The sequence below is a fragment of the Scophthalmus maximus genome, chromosome 22 (assembly GCF_022379125.1).
Source record: "Scophthalmus maximus strain ysfricsl-2021 chromosome 22, ASM2237912v1, whole genome shotgun sequence".
In the NCBI taxonomy this organism is placed as follows: Eukaryota; Metazoa; Chordata; class Actinopteri; order Pleuronectiformes; family Scophthalmidae; genus Scophthalmus; species Scophthalmus maximus.
This window is the reverse complement of record NC_061536.1, coordinates 4832568-4850226: the sequence shown is the minus strand read 5'-3', so window position 1 is coordinate 4850226 and position 17659 is coordinate 4832568. Positions and strand designations below refer to the sequence as shown.

Sequence of the window (17659 nt, the reverse complement as noted above, 5' to 3'; positions counted from 1 at the left end):
CACTCACATCCTGTATTCAAAAGAGTGTGGGAGTACAGCAGGACCCTCATATTATGAATAATAAAGTAACAATATGAGAGAGAAAAGAGGGCTGGAGGAACTGTCAGCATATGAAGGCCTTCGAAGGGAATAACATCCTCCTCTCCACGCTCCGCCTGAATCGGATGAACAATTTAGTCAGAATCAAGTGTGTTTCATCTGCAACGTTTTAAAGCACAGTGAAATGTAAATGTAAATGGTACTTGTTTTCTTATCATGTCTGTGTTTGAGAGCTTTCATGTAATTTCATAGAAATACAGCACATAATCACTTCATATGAGATTACCTTGTATAATTGCATTGTACTCTGCTAGTTCCTAAATTTAAAATTATGAGTATATCTTCATTGTAGCCAAATCCTATCATATCTTTATATATATATATATATTTTTTTTTATTTGATTCTATTTTATTTATCTATAACATTATTGCACATCCATTTTCAATGTATAGCCTCAGTAATATATATATATATATATATATATATATATATATATATATATATATATATAATTCAGATTTTTAACCATGGTTTCCTGGGTGAACCTTATTTTCTCAATCCTTAAAGACTGTGGCCACAAATTACATATGTCTACACAATTAATATGACATAAACCTATATTTTGAAAACGTTATCATCAGTTATATTTTGCCTGCATTTGTGTTAGTTGCAAATTTTTCAAATACAAATAGAAATAATGAATTCGTATTATTCCTGTGTCATGTAAATTAGCAACAAACATATTTGTGTGTTTTTTGTTCTGCACTTTGTATTTCATCTAAGTGTCTTTGAGTCTTTTGTTTTCTGTATTTATGAGTAAATTGTTTGTTTTGTTTTTTATTTGTTAAGCGTCCTTGAGTTTCCAGAAAAGCGCTATGTAAAACATATATATTATTATTATTATTATAGAAGAAGAGCAGCCAATGATACACGAGAGGCACAAACTGAGGCTGATGATTTTGATAACCTCAAAAACCTCAGACTTGGAACAACAGCCTACATTAGCTGTTATACATGCAAACATAAAAAAGGAATACACATCTTAAAGGCACTGAATGAATTGGCCAAGGGGGAAATGAATGGCAGTTTTCACACTAAGAAGCTAATTATCAAGTCAGTAACTGCACTAGTATTGGAAAAAGACTTGAAACGTACCTGTTAACGTCATCACCGTAGATCCTGCTGTGGTTCTCTCTCTTCAATATCTCTCCTTCCTTGACACTTATACCACAGTTTCATTTTGTGTCTATGTTTCCTTGCTGCTCCGTTGGTCTTCACCACATCCCGGAGAAAAGCAGGAATTTTTTGCTTCCACTTATAGAGAATTTATTCCAGAAGAGACTCTTTTTCTTTTTAAAGATGGTGTTATCAAACTTCCGATAGATTTGTGATGTATTTGCATTTAACGTTATCCATTAAATCTCACTTGTGGTCACAATCAGCAGTATGCAGTTCGTACTGCAGACTGACCTATCCAGACACTTGCACATAGAGATGATGAGGAGCTAACATATTATTGTAACACATTATCCAATAAACAGTTTTGAACCTGAAAGGTAACTGAAGCACCAGAATAACAATGGGCCTTACGTGTGGTTCATTGTGTAATGCTTGCTGAGTCCACAAGGAGGCGGCAGAGTCCCTGATATGGTCTTTTTAACGTGCTACCCTGAACCAAAGAATCCTCCTCTTTTATTCCCGTCGCATCGGCGTCGTTTCCTCTGTCTTACTTCACCTGTAGATACAGTACTGAACATGTTGCTGTTCGTCTATTTATTGAGGATTAGAAACATGAAAAACATACCAAAAAGCCTTTGAGAACATAACAATGACAAAAATCTTACACAGTGAATAACAAAAGATGTATACAAACCAATTAAAAACACTAAGGCTACTGTTGTGAACCTCTATAAAAAACATTTATGAACAATATATCTTCAGCAGTCGTTGGCACCATTCTAGGAGAGAGCGCATGTTCACACATGATCATTTTGTGTGTGTGTGTGTGTGTGTGTGTGTGTGTGTGTGAGCAGTAACCTGAGCTTGGCGAGGTTGAATTATTTACACAAAGGTGTGAATGTGCGGCTGCAGTGACTATACACTGATTTATTTGTGCATTATGGTGCATTCATGTCTGAGTTTGATTGAGTGTGGTGTATACAGAGTTATCCCAGTTCTAGTTTTCTGGCTCCGTGGACCAGGACCAGGTGCTGTGCTCATCCCCTGGGTATAAATTTAGGCTGGCAGAGTACAAAGATGGATGACATGGATGGAGAGATGATTGATCTATAAATCGCTAATAAAAGGGTTAGAGCCATGATGGACACATGAGTGGACATATTAGATCATGACAGATGTTTGTGCGTGTGAATTTATGAATGCCAGGCCCGACTGGGTGGAGGCCTGGTCAGGAGAGTGGCGGCAGAGATCGGGTGCTGACTGGGCTGTACTTCACCCAGGATGATGGCGATGGAGGTGGCTGGGTGAGATGAGGCGAGGAGGGAGATGGACGAAGGTGTCCACTCTGGCACTCTCTCCCCGCGCCCGAGCGCTCTGAGTCGGGGGCCTGAGATCGACCTCGGGGCCTGCGAAGCTGCGGCGGGGTGGAAGAAGATGTGGGCATGCATTTGCACTGGGCGGGAGAGTGGTGGGAGGACGGATGGCAGGTGGGGGAAAAATAGCACCCAGGTGCAGAATGACAGATGGGCGATGGGTGGCGAACAGCAGAGGTGTTACGGCCAGGTGAGGAGTGCCTTCCAGACAAGGGCTCGCGGTCAATGGCTGGATGCTCCTTGGTGGGTTTGGGTGATTTGGACGACTTGGACACCTTGGGCGACTTGGCTTTCTTGGGTGTTTTGGGCGATTTTGGAATGTGGAGAGAGGTGGTGTAGGAGTTGGCACTGTGAGAGGGAGGGGCTTGGCCGGGAGAGGCAGCGTCTCCGCCGTTGGCAACCTTGTAGAGGAAGACGTCATACTGAAGGGGCGGGCTGGTCTCTGCGTGGAGCTTGGCCTCTTTGGGGAGGAGCACTTCCAGGCCAATAGTGACTCCATCCTGAGGCAGAGGCAAAATAATGAAATGAAGCTACACAGTGATACAGACATGGATGGATTATGAGAAATGGGCCCCAGGGCCCACAGGTGAAAGCTACAATAACTGAGTTCTATGCCACTTGGGTATTTATACAGCCAGCACATATGACTATCCTTGGCATTCATTTAGAATCATGTTCCTGGCTGCCTCATGAATATGTGTACACTATCTATTCTCATGCTAGCTCTGTTTTGGGTTTCCAACTGTTGGAAATATCTGACTTTTTCAGCTGCTATATTGTCCACTATGTTCAACTGACTAGTCCGTCATTTGATACCAGGTAGTGTGCAGTGGGTTTTTAATGGTTCACACAGATGAGAGCTTCCTGATGTGCACAAAAGTAAATCAGCAGATCCACACCGACGCTCCTCTCCACAGATTCAACATGTAACAGGAAACTACAAAGGAAGCATCTAATGTTGGTTACAGCAGAGTCACTCAGCCGTTAATCATATTTTTGTTGTTTTACCACAACTTTTAGGAAGCAGATAACTGGTTACTACGCACAGACGGAATCAATGTCCTTTTCTTTAATCTTAAATTCGCCCAGACTTTGGGCACTTTAAGAAATAAATGACAAACTGTTGTTCTCCTCTGCATTTGATTGGTTGATTCCTCTGCCATACTTATTAGTGCACTGTGACCACACTGTAACTGAATTTCATCAGTTTGGTTTTTGTCTCTTTGTACTTTATTTTGTACTTAATCATATCTCTTTGTAATCTAATATCATACCATTTCAATTGATTTTTTTTCCAACTAGTATTGCCACTGTAGTCAAAAGGTGAATTCTCTTTTCCTGTACTAATTTTGATGTAGGATTATTGTAACCTAAATGGAAAGCTGTATAGGGCAAGAAAAATATCAAATCAGAATTAGCTGATAACTATTAACTCATGAATCAGGATACATCAGGCCCCTGTGTCTGGGCCCAGCAGGCCCGTTAAGTAACCATGCATGGATGCAGGCGGGTAAAAACAGGTGATGGTACAAATGATCAGTACTAGACGAAAGAAGAAGAAATAAACCAATCAAAAGGTTTTTTAAATTAAACAGTATTATAGATTTTTTTTAAAGATGTGTGTTAGAATAGAAATGATGTTGCGGGCCACATTGTGAAATTTGTGCAACAAAACCGAAATGGACTGAGGAATGCAAACTCTGAAAAGGTTGTAAATGACAAATTAGAACTCAGTAATATGTGATGTTTTCCACTCAAAACAACACTGGGTCTGGGTAACAATCCTACTTGAAATTCTTCATGCAATCACAAACAATCTTGGCGGTCTTTTGGCAGTTTTTTGTAATCATCAACAGAGCTGTCCGTGGTGCTGAATGTGCACACAGTCGCCATTGTGTGTGTGTGTGTGTGTGTGTGTGTGTGTGTGTGCGCGTGCGTGTGTGTGTGTGTGTGTGTGCGTTGCAATCTGCGAGCTGCCTATACTGCGGCACAAAAGCAGGGTCAGCCATGCGTTCAGTTGTTATTAGCACAGGAGCAGTCGGGCAGTAGTTAGCTTCATCAAGAGCAGACATGCGGAGAGAGGAGAGTGAAGAAAGAGAGAGAGTCCAGAGGGAAAGTAGAGCTCATAGCAAAACACAGGGACAAGCTGGATAAAATTAAAAAGGATTTATTCCAACCACTGTGAACTATAATCCTCCATGTATACCCAAAAAAGTACAAAAGAACCTCAAGTACATTAAAGTATTAGAAATCACATTGAAAACCAAGACACAGTGTGTGTAATATATGTATATAGATTCAAATATCAACTCCAAGCAATTACTTTGACCTCATATAATCTAGACATATCCACTTAGCCACATATCCATTAGCAATGTCAAACATGAATGCTTCGCAAATACAGATTCACTGGATTTCCACATACTTCTTTTGCAAATATTACGTTTTCAGACACTTTTTCGTTGAGAACACCAATGCATGCGGGCAGAGAGAGAGAGAGAGAGAGAGAGAGAGAGAGAGGGGGAGACAGTAAGGCGGGGGCAGGCTGAGGGGAGGGGAGGGTTGAAGGGCACGAGAGAAGGGAACATGAAGGAGCAAGAGTTCATTGGTCGAAGACCAAGGCAGAGCATCAGCAGAGAGGAAAAGTCAGTCATTAGTACTGTAGGTCCAAGCCAGAGGTTTTAGACCAGCGTAAGAGGCAGATAGAGAAAAGAAAGGAGGCAGCGACGCCACTATGTGATCAGTGATGGCAGCCTTGTAAACAGGACTATTGTGCTTCTCAAGTTGTATCATTTAAATCCGCCTTGTGCTTAATTTCGACATGAGGCCTGATTCAAACTGTATTAATCACACCGAATGTACTTTGCCATGTGTAAACGATGTTAGCTCATAGCGTTCTGCTTTACGTGCACGTTGAATATATTTTGTCTGTTTTTCTCCGGCAGCACATTCTGACCCGTGGCGATTTTACACCAGGTTGTTCTGGAGCACGTTTACCTCGGCGTTTTTTTCCTCTGTGTTGTTGGGGGTGTGGCCGTGGTCGTGAGCGACAGAGGCTGGGCGATTGTTCTCGTGCTTGGGGGAATGAGAGTTGAGGATGTTCATGGACCCCTCTTCCTTGGCCTGCGGGGACTTTGCCGCGTTGTCCTGCTTCTGAGGGTCATCCTGTGGGGAGAGCTGGTTACTCTTTCCACACAGCGTGATATGTACACAAAGACACACACACACACACACCAAATAGGACACACAAGGACTCTGCAACTTTAAAGGGCATCAACTCCTCACATTTGAGTGTGAAAGTGTGTGCACCTGCAGGATGATGGTTTGTGGAACCGTACACGCTTTCCTGCACATGTGTCCCTGCTGAACACTGACAGCTTCCCTGTGCTTTAGGAGGAATTCCCTGCCTCCACCAAATTATGCAAAAATGAGTTTGATTGCATAAACCTCTGAGGTGCATTACATCCCCACAGGTTAGCAGGGAGCCAACAAAGTGAAAAGAAGAGGCTGGCCACTCTACTGGAGGAAGGACATGGGAATCAGCTGATAATAATGGAGTCGTCAGTGACGAGCACATTGTGCAGGGTTAATGACCGATTAGAAAACCTCAGGGAATTTTGGCAAAACCGCAATGCAAACAAAAAAAGTTTGAAAACTTGCAGCTCAGGAATGAGCAATGCAAAATCAAACGCCTCTCTCGCAGAGAGAGCTTCCGTCGAGTTGGAGATCTTCTTCTTGAACTGATAGAGGTCCCCGTATGAACTGATACTCAAACTTAATACCTAGACATTTATCTAATCCACGAATCGTATCTCCGCCTTTTACAAAATACCAACCGGCTATCCAAGAAGAGTTGAATCGAGGGCAATTTGACTTGGATACAGTCAGTCAGCTCTCTGACATTTAAAAACACTGCATTGCAGACCGTGCGCCTGCAGGGGCTTTTTAGCCTCTAGACCTGACATTTAGAGCATCCGGACGTCACAGAAATTCCTGCTGAAATGCCAGCAGAGCTCCGAGAGCAGTCGTTTACATTAAAACATTGTTCATTCAAGTTAGCCAATCCATCATCCTGTGCTCCTGTCGGCGTTTGAGTGCATCTGTGTGAAATGTACTAAATGCATGCAGTTATCAACGAGCGTTTGTGTCCCCCACGTAACTGTTTGTGTCTGTGTACATCTGCTTGTGTCAGCTTGTCAATGTTCGAGCCCATCGACTGATCGGCATGTCACAGACATCTGAAGGTCAGGGGCACAGCAGGCGGTAAGTAGGGCACCATTGATCAGTCACACTGGCCACGGCCGGACACAACAGACGAGACGCACTTTCACACAGAGAGACACACAAGCTCAAAAAGTAAAAATTGGCTTTGTTTTGTTGATCTCGTAGAATTTAATTACAACTTTTGGCCTCATCTCTATTCAATTCTGGCTTCACTTACAAGAATTCCCACTGATAAATTGAGTTTGAGAGTTTGACCGTGCGTCAGTAAACTTTATTGGCTTAGTAACCCAGCAGGCGAGTGTGATTGACGAACAGGGCCCCCCCCCATTCATAAACACGGGTAGAAACTAACACATCAGTGCATACAAACTTGTGCTCACGGACAAATGCGGCTACAGGATGCAATTCACCTCATAGCACCACTGCATGCACAAACTTTAGAGGAGAAGTGGGCAGGAAATAGGGGGAGACCTACAACGCAGAATTGCCCTTAAAATGGCTGTTTGAGCTTCAAGAGTGGAGCGAGTCCACAACGAAGGCTGCTGCAAAGGCACAGGTAGGAGAGGCAGCCCATTTTTGGAACTAATTTATTCACACAGCGCGGACTACATAACACCACGGATTAACTGGTTGCAGGGAGCCTTGCGGGAGGTGATTAATCATTTCACCTATGGTGCGCGTGGAACCCTGCTGATATACGATCAGACGGAGGGCCCAAAATCTGCCATCTAACATTTGCACAGCGGGTAAGTTGAAAGCAAAGCCGGAGAGGGAAATTGCTGCAGGCAATGTGGATGTTTCAGCTCTGCTTACCTGGAAGTGGTTATAAGGGTTTCTGGGTTTATATTCCCAGGTATAGCTGGCTGTTGATGGCCTCTAAAGGGCATTGGTGAGTATGAAAAGCATTAAACACACATGTATACTGTACATGCACAATGCTTCAGTTATTCGTGTTTCCAGTACAGATAGATTGGCCATGCATTTGGCAGAAAGACGGATGAACGCAGACGGACACATCACCACTGAAGCTCACAGACAGACAACATGGGAGCAAGCATAAAGAGGGAGAGAGGAAAACAGTTGGTTATAAGGGAACAGGCAACGAGAAAAAAGAAAAAAGAGTAAACATCAAACGTAAAAGGAAGGAGAATGGGAGGCAAGAGAGAGGAGCGTAAACATGAGGAGAGTTGGGGCATACCTGACAGATAATGTTGTCATAGTACGCCAGGTTGTGAGTGTGAGCTTGGGGAGCGGACGGAGGGGTGTCGCACAGTTTCCTTACGTTTGGCTGTGAGCCGTCGGCTGTTGTGGAAACCGAGAGGCCGTCCGTCTGTGGCTCGCTGCTCTGCGGGCGGTACTTACTGCAGGAGGGCAGAGAAGTACAGAGAGATCTGTGTGGTAAATATTTGCATGTAACGTGTCTCTTTTTTCTTTTCTTTTTTTTTTTTTAACATTTGTAGATATCTACATCGGCCGTGCACAGTGTGCAACTGCTGTAAACGTCTCTGGGAGACACGGTTTAAGAATGAGAATAATTCAGTGAATGCCAGAGAGACTATGAAATCAAGTTTGATTGGATTAGATGGATTGCTCTCACTGTGCACCAATGTCAACATGCTTTATCAGTTGGTAGGTTTCAAAGTTTTACAGGAACTAGATGGACACTGTCACATTCATAATAATAATAATAAAAAATTTCATTTATAGAGCTAGAGTGAAACTCTCTCTGGCACACACACACACACACACACACACACACACACACCTGCGTTTGCGAAGGCGCCTGTTCTCGTTCTTGAGGCGATGCAGCCTCTTGGCAAAGAATACGATGATCATGAAGAGGAGGAGGAACACAAAGGAGGCCACGCCCACCACCACGCACATCACCTGGAACTCTGTGACCGCCCAATCACAGCGTGTGCCTTTGTTCCAGATGTAGTCCTGCACATTACACCTTGATACACAGAGGCAGAAGCAGAAAGAGCAAGATGGTTCTTAATTTTTGTTTTGTTTTACATCAACACAGTATCTTGTGTTTTTCTCATTCTCTTGACCTACTGTGTGAAAAAAGCCAATAGCTAAGAGGTTTATCAAGAGAGTGTGTGTGTGTGTGTGTGTGTGTGTGTGTGTGTGTGTGTGTGTGTGTGTGTGTGTGTGTGTGTGTCCACTAAACTGGGGTATTTACCATATTTATAGCTACAGTGTGTTATCCAGAGTAAAGAGTGTAAAATGGTACTCAGAGCTGATGACATGAGGTCGGTGCAGCAAAGCAGGGATTCGGCCTGCAGCCGAGTCCTTAATGAGATCAAAGGATCAGGGCGTGTGCATAAATGTGTGTGTGTGTGTGTGTGTGTGTATACCTTATCCATACGACTGTTTTTGTGTGTGTTCAAACACTTAGTTTTCCAATGTGTCTGTGCATGTGTGTGTGGGTGGGATGTTTTTGTGCGTGTGTGTGTGTGTGTGTGTGTGTGTGTGTGCTTACTCAGCAGGTATGATAAGATGATCAACAGTTTACCTCTCAGTTTACAGTGGAGCTGCAGGCTAGGACAGATGGTTCTATCCAGACGTGGTGTACATGCGTGTGCCTTCTTTTAATGTGTGTATTTATGTGTGTGTGTGTGTATTCCTCCTTGACCTTACAGCATTGCCGTCTTCCTCATGCTTTCTATGAGCGTATACTGTGTGTGTGTGTCTGTGTGTGTGTCGACATCAGCTGTCACAAGACTGCTAACACACACATACTCTTTACCCCCTGCCTCCAAAACTGAGCTAATCCTTTGGCGATCCTGCTGTGAAGAACCCTCATGACACATTAAACCAGCCTTCTGTCTTTCTTTGTGTGTGTGTCTGCGTGCTTGTCTGAAATGTCAGACAAAAAAATCTGACAAAATATAAAATAAACAAAACAATCCTCCCAAATACCTCTGCAGCCACTCGCATGATTTGCATATGCATGTGTACCAGTTTTCCTCTAAATGTCACTGCCTCCTTGTAAATAACAATTCAAAAAACCTCTGTCACGAAAACACAATGAAAAATGGAAGACGGGGTAATTGCCCTTACAATTTACCCCAAAACAACCAAACCAGCCGGTGCAGTTGACCTGTAAGCGTATTTCTCTCACCTGCAGAAAGCTCCCATTCCTGCCACCACAGTGCACACCCCTCCGTTGAAGCAGAAATTGGGTTCAGTGTCACACTGAGACACACATACCCCTGGTCCAGAACGTACAAAGCCCAGCCTGCAGCCGTCAGCCCCCATTGCACCACCAAGACCTAACCCATCATCCTTGTCGGGCCCTGGCATGGGAGCGACAGGTGAGGAAGGCCTGCTCTCCACATTTGGCTTAACGTCGTCAGGAACAGCAGGAGAAACAGTAAGGAGCGGATTCTCATCCTCCATGTCGGCTGGGGGTGAAAGGGTGGGCTCAGGTTCTGGGGTCGTATCCAACGCCGAGAGGTCGTCGTCAGGGAACAGGTCGTAGAAGTCCGAAAGTGTCCACGCGGTAGGGTCTCCCCCTTTCTGCTTCTGGGGCTTCGGGACTTTTGTCAAATCCATGGCATCAGAGGGCACAACATCCGGAGCCGGGCTGTGGAACGCCACAGTGATGACATCGTCGGACATTGGGTTTCCGGGCTGGTCTGGACCTCCCCCGCCAGCAGTGAGCTCCTCCCCCACGGGTGGGTCCTCCTCTATGAAGTCTAGGTGGACATGTTTACGAGAATGGTGGTGTTTGGTGGAGCCGAGTGGGAGTTTGGCCCCAAGACCTGCTCCAATCAGGTGTTCTCTCTCCGCTGAGTCGTCACTAAGCACCATCCTGGTGTCCAAGGCCTCCTTGTTGACCGTTGACTGGTTGTGGTGATGATGGCGCCTGGTCAATGAATGCCTCCCTGTCAATTTAGACAAAAACACGGTTATGGGAGACAAATTAAACAAATGTTTATCTTTTTTTTAATCATCGCATCCCATTGTTCAACTCTGTGGTGTCTTTTTGTCAGATCCTTTTGACTTGGATAATGCCTATCACTTTATCAAAAAAGAAGCCACTCGAATGTAACACAGACTTTTCATCAAAATATTATAGCCTCAAAGTCGAGATATCTGTGGTGACATCAACAGGGTTTATTCGCTATCCCCCCCCCCCCCCCCCCCCCCCCCCCCCCCATTGATTTATGTGATTTCATCAACATGTAGAGGACAAAATAGTTAATAAAAACATGATCTTCTCGTTTGGACTGGAGCTAATCCCATGGTGTTGTCTCTGTTTTGTTTTATAATGACTGTGGCCCAAGGATGAGGCATGAATAATTTATATGGATCCCTACAGTAGTATTCTGCAGAAACGCCTTATGGCTGCACCCGGCCAGGTTTACAGGAGAATACTGTGAATTCGCCATATACTTTATTAATTGAGATGAGTTTGACATACCTTATAAGACAAACAAAAAGCACAATATGCTATTCAGAGAGCTGATTTACGGTAAAGTGTGGCTCAGCAAGAAAAGAAAAAGAGTGCTGTGGTTCAAGGTTGAGCTAAGTGATTAATTGTGAAAGAAATCAGAACAAGAGCCCAAGACTGACGACGTGTAATCAGACTTTGGAGATGTAGGATTAGGCACATTGAGTGATTGACTAATGTGCTCTGGTGACCGAGACTGGGTGAGGATGAGATTAGGATTTAGAGCTATAGGTTAGAGGATGACTGGTCAGGCACTTCGCCTGCACTTGGCGATCTGCAGAGAAAGATGAGCACACATAAACACACACACACACACACACACACACACACACACACACACACACAGTCAAAGAAGCAGGCAGAGAGAAAGAAAACGAGAGAGAGCAAAGAGATAATATCTCACAGGAAATCTTAAAAACCGTTCAACATGCAGCAGGTCTCCTGCGGGCCAGTCCTTACAAATCCAGGGTGTGCAGCCGAACATCGTTCAAATCAACACAACAGTACTTTTATATTCAAGTGGAGATTCAACATTTCCAAATATACGAAACCTTTTCATTTTCTTCTTTTCAACAGAGCCAGGGAAGCTATTTTTGCTTGAGATTAACCAATGTGCTCATGGCCATTGCTTTATATTTGGTGAGCGAATATAAGAGTGGTATTAATCTTCTCATCAACCTCATGGCAAGGAGGCCAATTTGTGCTTCCGCAAAAAATGTAAAGCTGCATCTTTAAAGGGGAACCAACGCCAACACAAAGAGAGAAAGGCCGACGCTGTTGAACAGTCGGAGGAAAGTTTTTCTTGCACTTGAGGTATTGTTTCCTCAGCTGACTGATTTTCCCCCCAAAAAATCCACTTCTTCATACTTTTCCATTGGCCTGGTACGTCTGCACAAATTGCCAAACTCATCCAGATACTTGGCTTGGACGGCTTCTCTCCCACTGCCACCCTGAATTCACTGTGTCCAATGAGATCACTGCTCTCAGTGTCTGCCACTTCATTCAGAGCTAATACAAAAACCATCTGAACGTGCCTGGAGTCACGAAGACTTGTGGTGGCTGAGGAACCATGAGATTCACCTCGCGCACGCACGCACGCACGCACGCACGCACGCACGCACGCACACACACACACACACACACACACACACCACACGCACACACACACACAAAACACACCACACGCACACACACACAAAACACACACACACACACACACTGCTGTTGCCATGGTGAGATGTAAAGAGGTGCAATGTTGAAAGGAGGAGTGGGGTGAGGGAGTTGCAGTGGAAACAGAGAATCCAGTGTTAGCATGCTCTCTCTTTCTCTCTCTCGCTTGTTTTTCGATCAATCAGCCAGCGAGTCAGTTTGTGTCGGATGCCAACTCCATCTGTGGGAAAAACCGAGGTGGAATGAACTGAAATGCTTCACAGTTTGTGAAAGAGATAGACATGCTCCGCCTGTTAAAAACTGATTACAACTGATTCCAATTTCATTTAAAGGTTCAATCTGCCAATTTGTTCCCCACGTTGAGACCTACATCCTGTCAGCGGCTGGCAGTCTCATGGTGATTACGGAAGCAAAGAGAGAACATGAAAAGATCACAAGGGGCAAGAGGAGCAAATTGAACGCGCGAGCCTTGACGTCTGAGATTTGTGCCTTTAACTGCCACTTGGCTCTTCACCTCTGGCATCATGCTGAGCATGTCACCATGGTGACAAGTTTTTACCTGCAGTTCAATGTGGCTGGCTGGCGTGCAGCTTTCCAGTGGCCGCCGCCTTATCAGCAGCATGCAGTGGGAATTATAGGTATCCTGCATATTGGATGGCGACACAAATCAGGGTGTTGTTTTTTTTGGAGGGGGGGGGGGTCTTTTACAGATTCACATATATAAACTTTTTCCTTGCACCTTTTTCCCCTTAATTTTACAGTTAAACTATTTTGATTATATTACGGCTTGTTTTTGGCACAGACTTGGTCAACCTGCAACCTTCATCCTGAGTACATGTAAACCATAAATAGTACCCCCCCCCCCCCCCTTTTTGTGTGCGTGCATGTGAAAGTCAGAGAGATGCTGATGATCTGATCTATTGTGACATATCATGAGCTTTCTGGGGCTACAGGGCAGATGGACCTCACAGTGTGCATTCAATCAGACAGTGGACACACACACACACACACACACACACACTTACATGGGAGCACACCCAGGAGTCTGGATTTTATCCATATTGTTTTACATGCGGCCTCTAAGGACCACCTGTGTTTCTGTATATTTGTGAGTGCATGCATGATCCGACGGAATATCAATCAGCAATTTTGATAATCGATCATTGGTCATATTTTGAGAAAAGGGGACAAAGCAAGAATGTGTATTTTCTCGTGCTCAAACGTGAATAATAATTGTTTTTTCTTGGTGCCCTATGACATCAAATATAATACATATAGTCATTTAGTTTTACAAAACAGATTTCAGGGATGGAGGGTGTCCAATGCTGAGCATGTGATAGATTAAAATGACTTGGCAATTGCTGACATATTCTAGACCAAACAATGAATTGATGCTCCAAAACCACCGTGAGGCTGAATCCACGCCTGTCCAGGAACCGCTGCCACACACACGGAGCGTCGTGCCGTCGCGGACGCTTTCTGTTGTCTGTTGCAGGACTGTTGCATTGGGTGTGAGGTGTTGCTGATGAAGTGTAAAGAGTCACAATCGTTCCTGATCGGGCTGCGTCGCACACCCGCTGCCACGTGGCGCCCGCGTGCGGGTTTGAAGCGTGACAGACAGTTAGACGTCGAGGGCATTTTCTATTTACCGGTCAATATGTCACACAGCGCTCACGCCTGGTTACACATTGAGGGCGAGGGATGCGGCGGCGGCGACAAATATGTGTGGGGGGGGGGGGGGGAGACGGTCCACAGCGAGTGGCGGCGCGTGCCGCACGTGAACCCCGGCGACCCCTGAGCGCGCACGAGCCACCCCTGTTGCTGGGCAGCGGCTGCAGAGAGCGCGTTTTCTCTGCGTGTCCGATATCTCGTCGCGTTCTCACCACGGAGGCCGAGCGAGCGCGGCGCGGGCAGCGGGCAGACAACCGGCGGCGTCGCGTCATGTCGTCCCCACGCCGCACTGCCGCCGTGTCCCAAGGGATGGGCCGGAGGAGGAGGGCTCGGTTGTCTCGGGTATCCCCCCCCTGCGTGTCTGGAGGAACTCGGTCCCTTCAGCACCGTTAATGCCCCCCCCCCCCCCCCCCCTCGGTGCACCTAATCCCGTCTTTGTCTGGGGGCCACGCACCGCGGCTGCAGCACCGAGCTGTCAATGCCACAGACCTACCTCTTCTTCTCCTCATCGAGATGTAGGCTCCTATAGTTACCTTCATATTAGAAGGTTACAGGAGACTGATTTTTTTTCTTTTTCTTTCTCTCTCCCCACACCGTAAACGGATCCCAGATTGGACTGGTCCGTGCAGTGGGTCCACGGGGCCAAGTGTCATTAATAATCCACATCAGCAGCTCCCTCAACACGATCGGAGCGTTGCAGATCATACCGTTTTGTCTGCACAGCTTTGTGAGTCATTGGCAGCCCGCCGAACGCAACCGTGGAAACGAGCCCATGGTGACAATTATTGATGTCATAATGCATATAACATATAAGCATTTATAAGATCAATGTGCATAATACAGACTTTAATATCAGCCTGTCACTGCCCGGCAGGTTTACTACCTGTCAATGGGTTTAAAGAATCCCAGTGCCCATAGCTAATTGAGATTATTGAATATTAACCATTAAGCCCAGATTTTAATTGGCAGCAGCAGCAGCTGCATACATTCATATTTCCATGTCATTTTCCATCAAAGCCATGGCAGGTGTGATTTCATTCACGCAGGCACACACTGGGTGGGACACAGGTAGGGCAACGACGGACTTACCGTGAGCAGACAGGGGGGTGATGACCAGTGAGATGGCCATTAGCACCTGCCAGGCCCCCAGACGACTGTGCCCGCACAACATATCGTGGATTATATTCCCTGTGATACACTGAAGGCAAACTCTGATCCCGCTCCTCGTGTCCGTGGTGTGACGGTGGACGGCGCGACAATCCTCACGGTGGATCCTCCAAAGTTCAGATCTTGCCAGTTTTCGCCATGTCGCCGTTTTCCTCCCCAACAGCTGCAGCGTGTACGTGTGCGTGTGTGTACGTGTGTTTGTGTGTGTGTGTGTGTGTGTGAGTGTGAACCCTTTAAAGGCACGGGTTCGGTCCCATCTTCCCGAGCGGGTGCCCAGTCCTCCACACCTTTTGCGCGCGCGTGTCACTCCGGGTCCGTCGGCGGCACCGCGAGGAGTTGTAGTAGTAATGCGCGCGCCCGGCGGAGGGGTCCGCAGACGAGGCTCTGGTGAACCGGGCTCGTCGCTGCGATTCCGTTAAGCCTGATTCTGTCCCTCTGGCTTCGTGGGCGACGAGCGGCAATGCGCGGCGCGGTGCGACATGGAACGGCACGGCACGGCACGGCGCGGCGCGGCGCGCGCGCAGACTGCGCGCTGTGGGGTGTCAAAAGTGCCAACACACACACAAGGGGAGAGAGAGACGCGCACACATACACGCACGTACACACACAAAGGTGCAAGTGAATGCTCGTCAGTGTGCAGCCTCAGTCGGCTGGAGCTTGAGCAGAATGAGGGTGAGTGGGGGATTTTATTAAGCGGCGTCTGTTGTCACTGGAAGTCAATATGCTCCATTTTACACCACCGCTAATGCGCGCGTGTGCGAGCGTGTGTGTGTGTACATTATGTCCAACAGTCTCTCTCTCTCTCTGGGTGGTGTTAATATATCAGGGAGTTATTTGGGTGCATGTTGCTTTTGGCCACAGAGGTGTGTGTGTGTGTGTTGGGGAGAGCGAACAGATGCCATTGTCTGGAGCCTATATCAAGATATAACAGTAAGAGGATTATCCACACCCACCATGCATTGAATACACACACGCACACGCAACCCCCCCCCACTGTCTCATACCCAAGGCACAGTTTTAATTTCTTCCTCTCTCCTTCCCATCAGACACCCACACCACTTTACACCACTACCTTTGCGAGCCCACACACACAGTGTCACAGAATTGCTGCCAAGTTCAAGTATGCGAACACTGCTCTGTGACACCAATCCACTTTCTTGTATCTCTCTCCCCTTGTTTATTCACAAACAGCCAACAAAATGGCTGTTGGAAGGCTGATTGTATATACCAATGGGATTATGTCAAATACATAATGAAATAATTAAGAACGAACACTGTCTTCCTCGCGGACAAATGCTGCTTCACTCGTTGAATTGGCAGTGACTTGATCCCAGCGTCCTGCCCCCCCCCAACCCACACACACACACGCACACGCACAATGACAGAAAAGTGGGATTTTGCATTTAAAGGCGCTGGCAGAGTGAGAGAGGAAATAGGAAAAGGACAACCACAAGAGGGGAAGAGAGAGACGCTGTGTGTGTGTGTGTGTGTGTGTGTGTGTGTGTGTGCGTGTGCGTGTGTAGGATGGACAGATATTGGTAAGCATTGAGGAGAGGGTGCTGGAGAGTGGTGGAGATAGAGAAACATACAAATGTTCACTGATGCACTGCCAAACAGAGCAGAACGAAATTGCTTTTGCGCACCCCCAACCCTCACACAACTCACACAACAAACACACACACACACACACACACACACACACACACACACACACACGATAAATACCCACAAGCATATCCTCTCTTTCAATTCTCACTCTTCCAAAAGCGATTTGATTAATTGCAGTGTTTGGCTTTTTCACAGGCAGGGGAGGTACTTTTCACAGCAGATACGGAGGAAACAGGAATATTTCATGGTGCAGGATGAACAGATGGATCTTACCGATGAACAGAGTGGAAGAATAGCACACCTAAGTTGACGCCAAGCTCTGTGCGTGCGTGTGTCGGTGCATGTTGTGCTCCGGCCACGTCGGTTTTTCCATCCTGTGCGCCTGAGTTGAACAGTGAGGGGTGGACAGGATGTCCAAATGCCCTCCAGTGCAGACTCTGCGTGTGCCCGTGCATGTGTCCAATGTGGCAACACTCTGGGGAGAAGCAGATACTGCTTATTAAACTATAAATACACTCATAAAGCCTACAATATGGCAGTGGTTCCCAAGTTATGGGTCCCTGCCCTCACAAGGGTTCACAGAATAAACCTGTGGAATCTCAACTAAATGGGAAGCAGCAGAAACATACGTTACATATATTTAGACTTTTACTTGTGAGTTCCACTATTTCAGGCCTTAAATATTCAAGTACGGCAAATAAGAGAAAATACACCACTCTTTGACAGCCGCAACCGGTGCTATACCTGCAAGAAATAAAGAGTTTG

General features: G+C 46.1%; 1 protein-coding gene across 3 annotated transcripts; it reads right to left on the bottom strand.

The window, feature by feature from the left end:
- Positions 1–1798: 1798 nt before the first annotated feature.
- On the bottom strand, positions 1799–15948 carry LOC118291896 (chondroitin sulfate proteoglycan 5). Of its 3 annotated transcripts, XM_035620396.2 has the most exons (7): positions 15209–15948; positions 9944–10709; positions 8582–8770; positions 8015–8177; positions 7630–7692; positions 5590–5757; positions 1799–3092 (listed from the first exon to the last, which is right to left on the bottom strand). In XM_035620396.2, exons 1-7 carry the CDS (start codon positions 15288–15290, stop codon positions 2448–2450), a joined length of 2076 nt encoding a protein of 691 aa, XP_035476289.1. In that variant the 5' UTR covers positions 15291–15948; the 3' UTR covers positions 1799–2447. The 3 variants fall into 3 exon arrangements, with proteins under 3 accessions (XP_035476289.1, XP_035476291.1, XP_035476290.1); XM_035620398.2 differs by lacking the exon at positions 7630–7692 and having other exon boundaries at positions 8099–8177; positions 15209–15947; XM_035620397.2 differs by lacking the exon at positions 7630–7692 and having other exon boundaries at positions 15209–15946.
- Between the last annotated feature and the right edge of the window lie 1711 nt (positions 15949–17659).

Bases quoted from the DNA above. Each gene is read 5' to 3' on its own strand.
- LOC118291896 (XM_035620396.2), bottom strand. From the start codon at position 15,290: ATGTTGTGCGGGCACAGTCGTCTGGGGGCCTGGCAGGTGCTAATGGCC. The intron at 10,710-15,208 runs GTAAGTCCGTCG...CTAAATTGACAG, and splicing joins CACCCCCCTGTCTGCTCACG to GGAGGCATTCATTGACCAGG. The intron at 3,093-5,589 runs GTAAACGTGCTC...CCTCTGCCTCAG, and splicing joins CAGAGGAAAAAAACGCCGAG to GATGGAGTCACTATTGGCCT.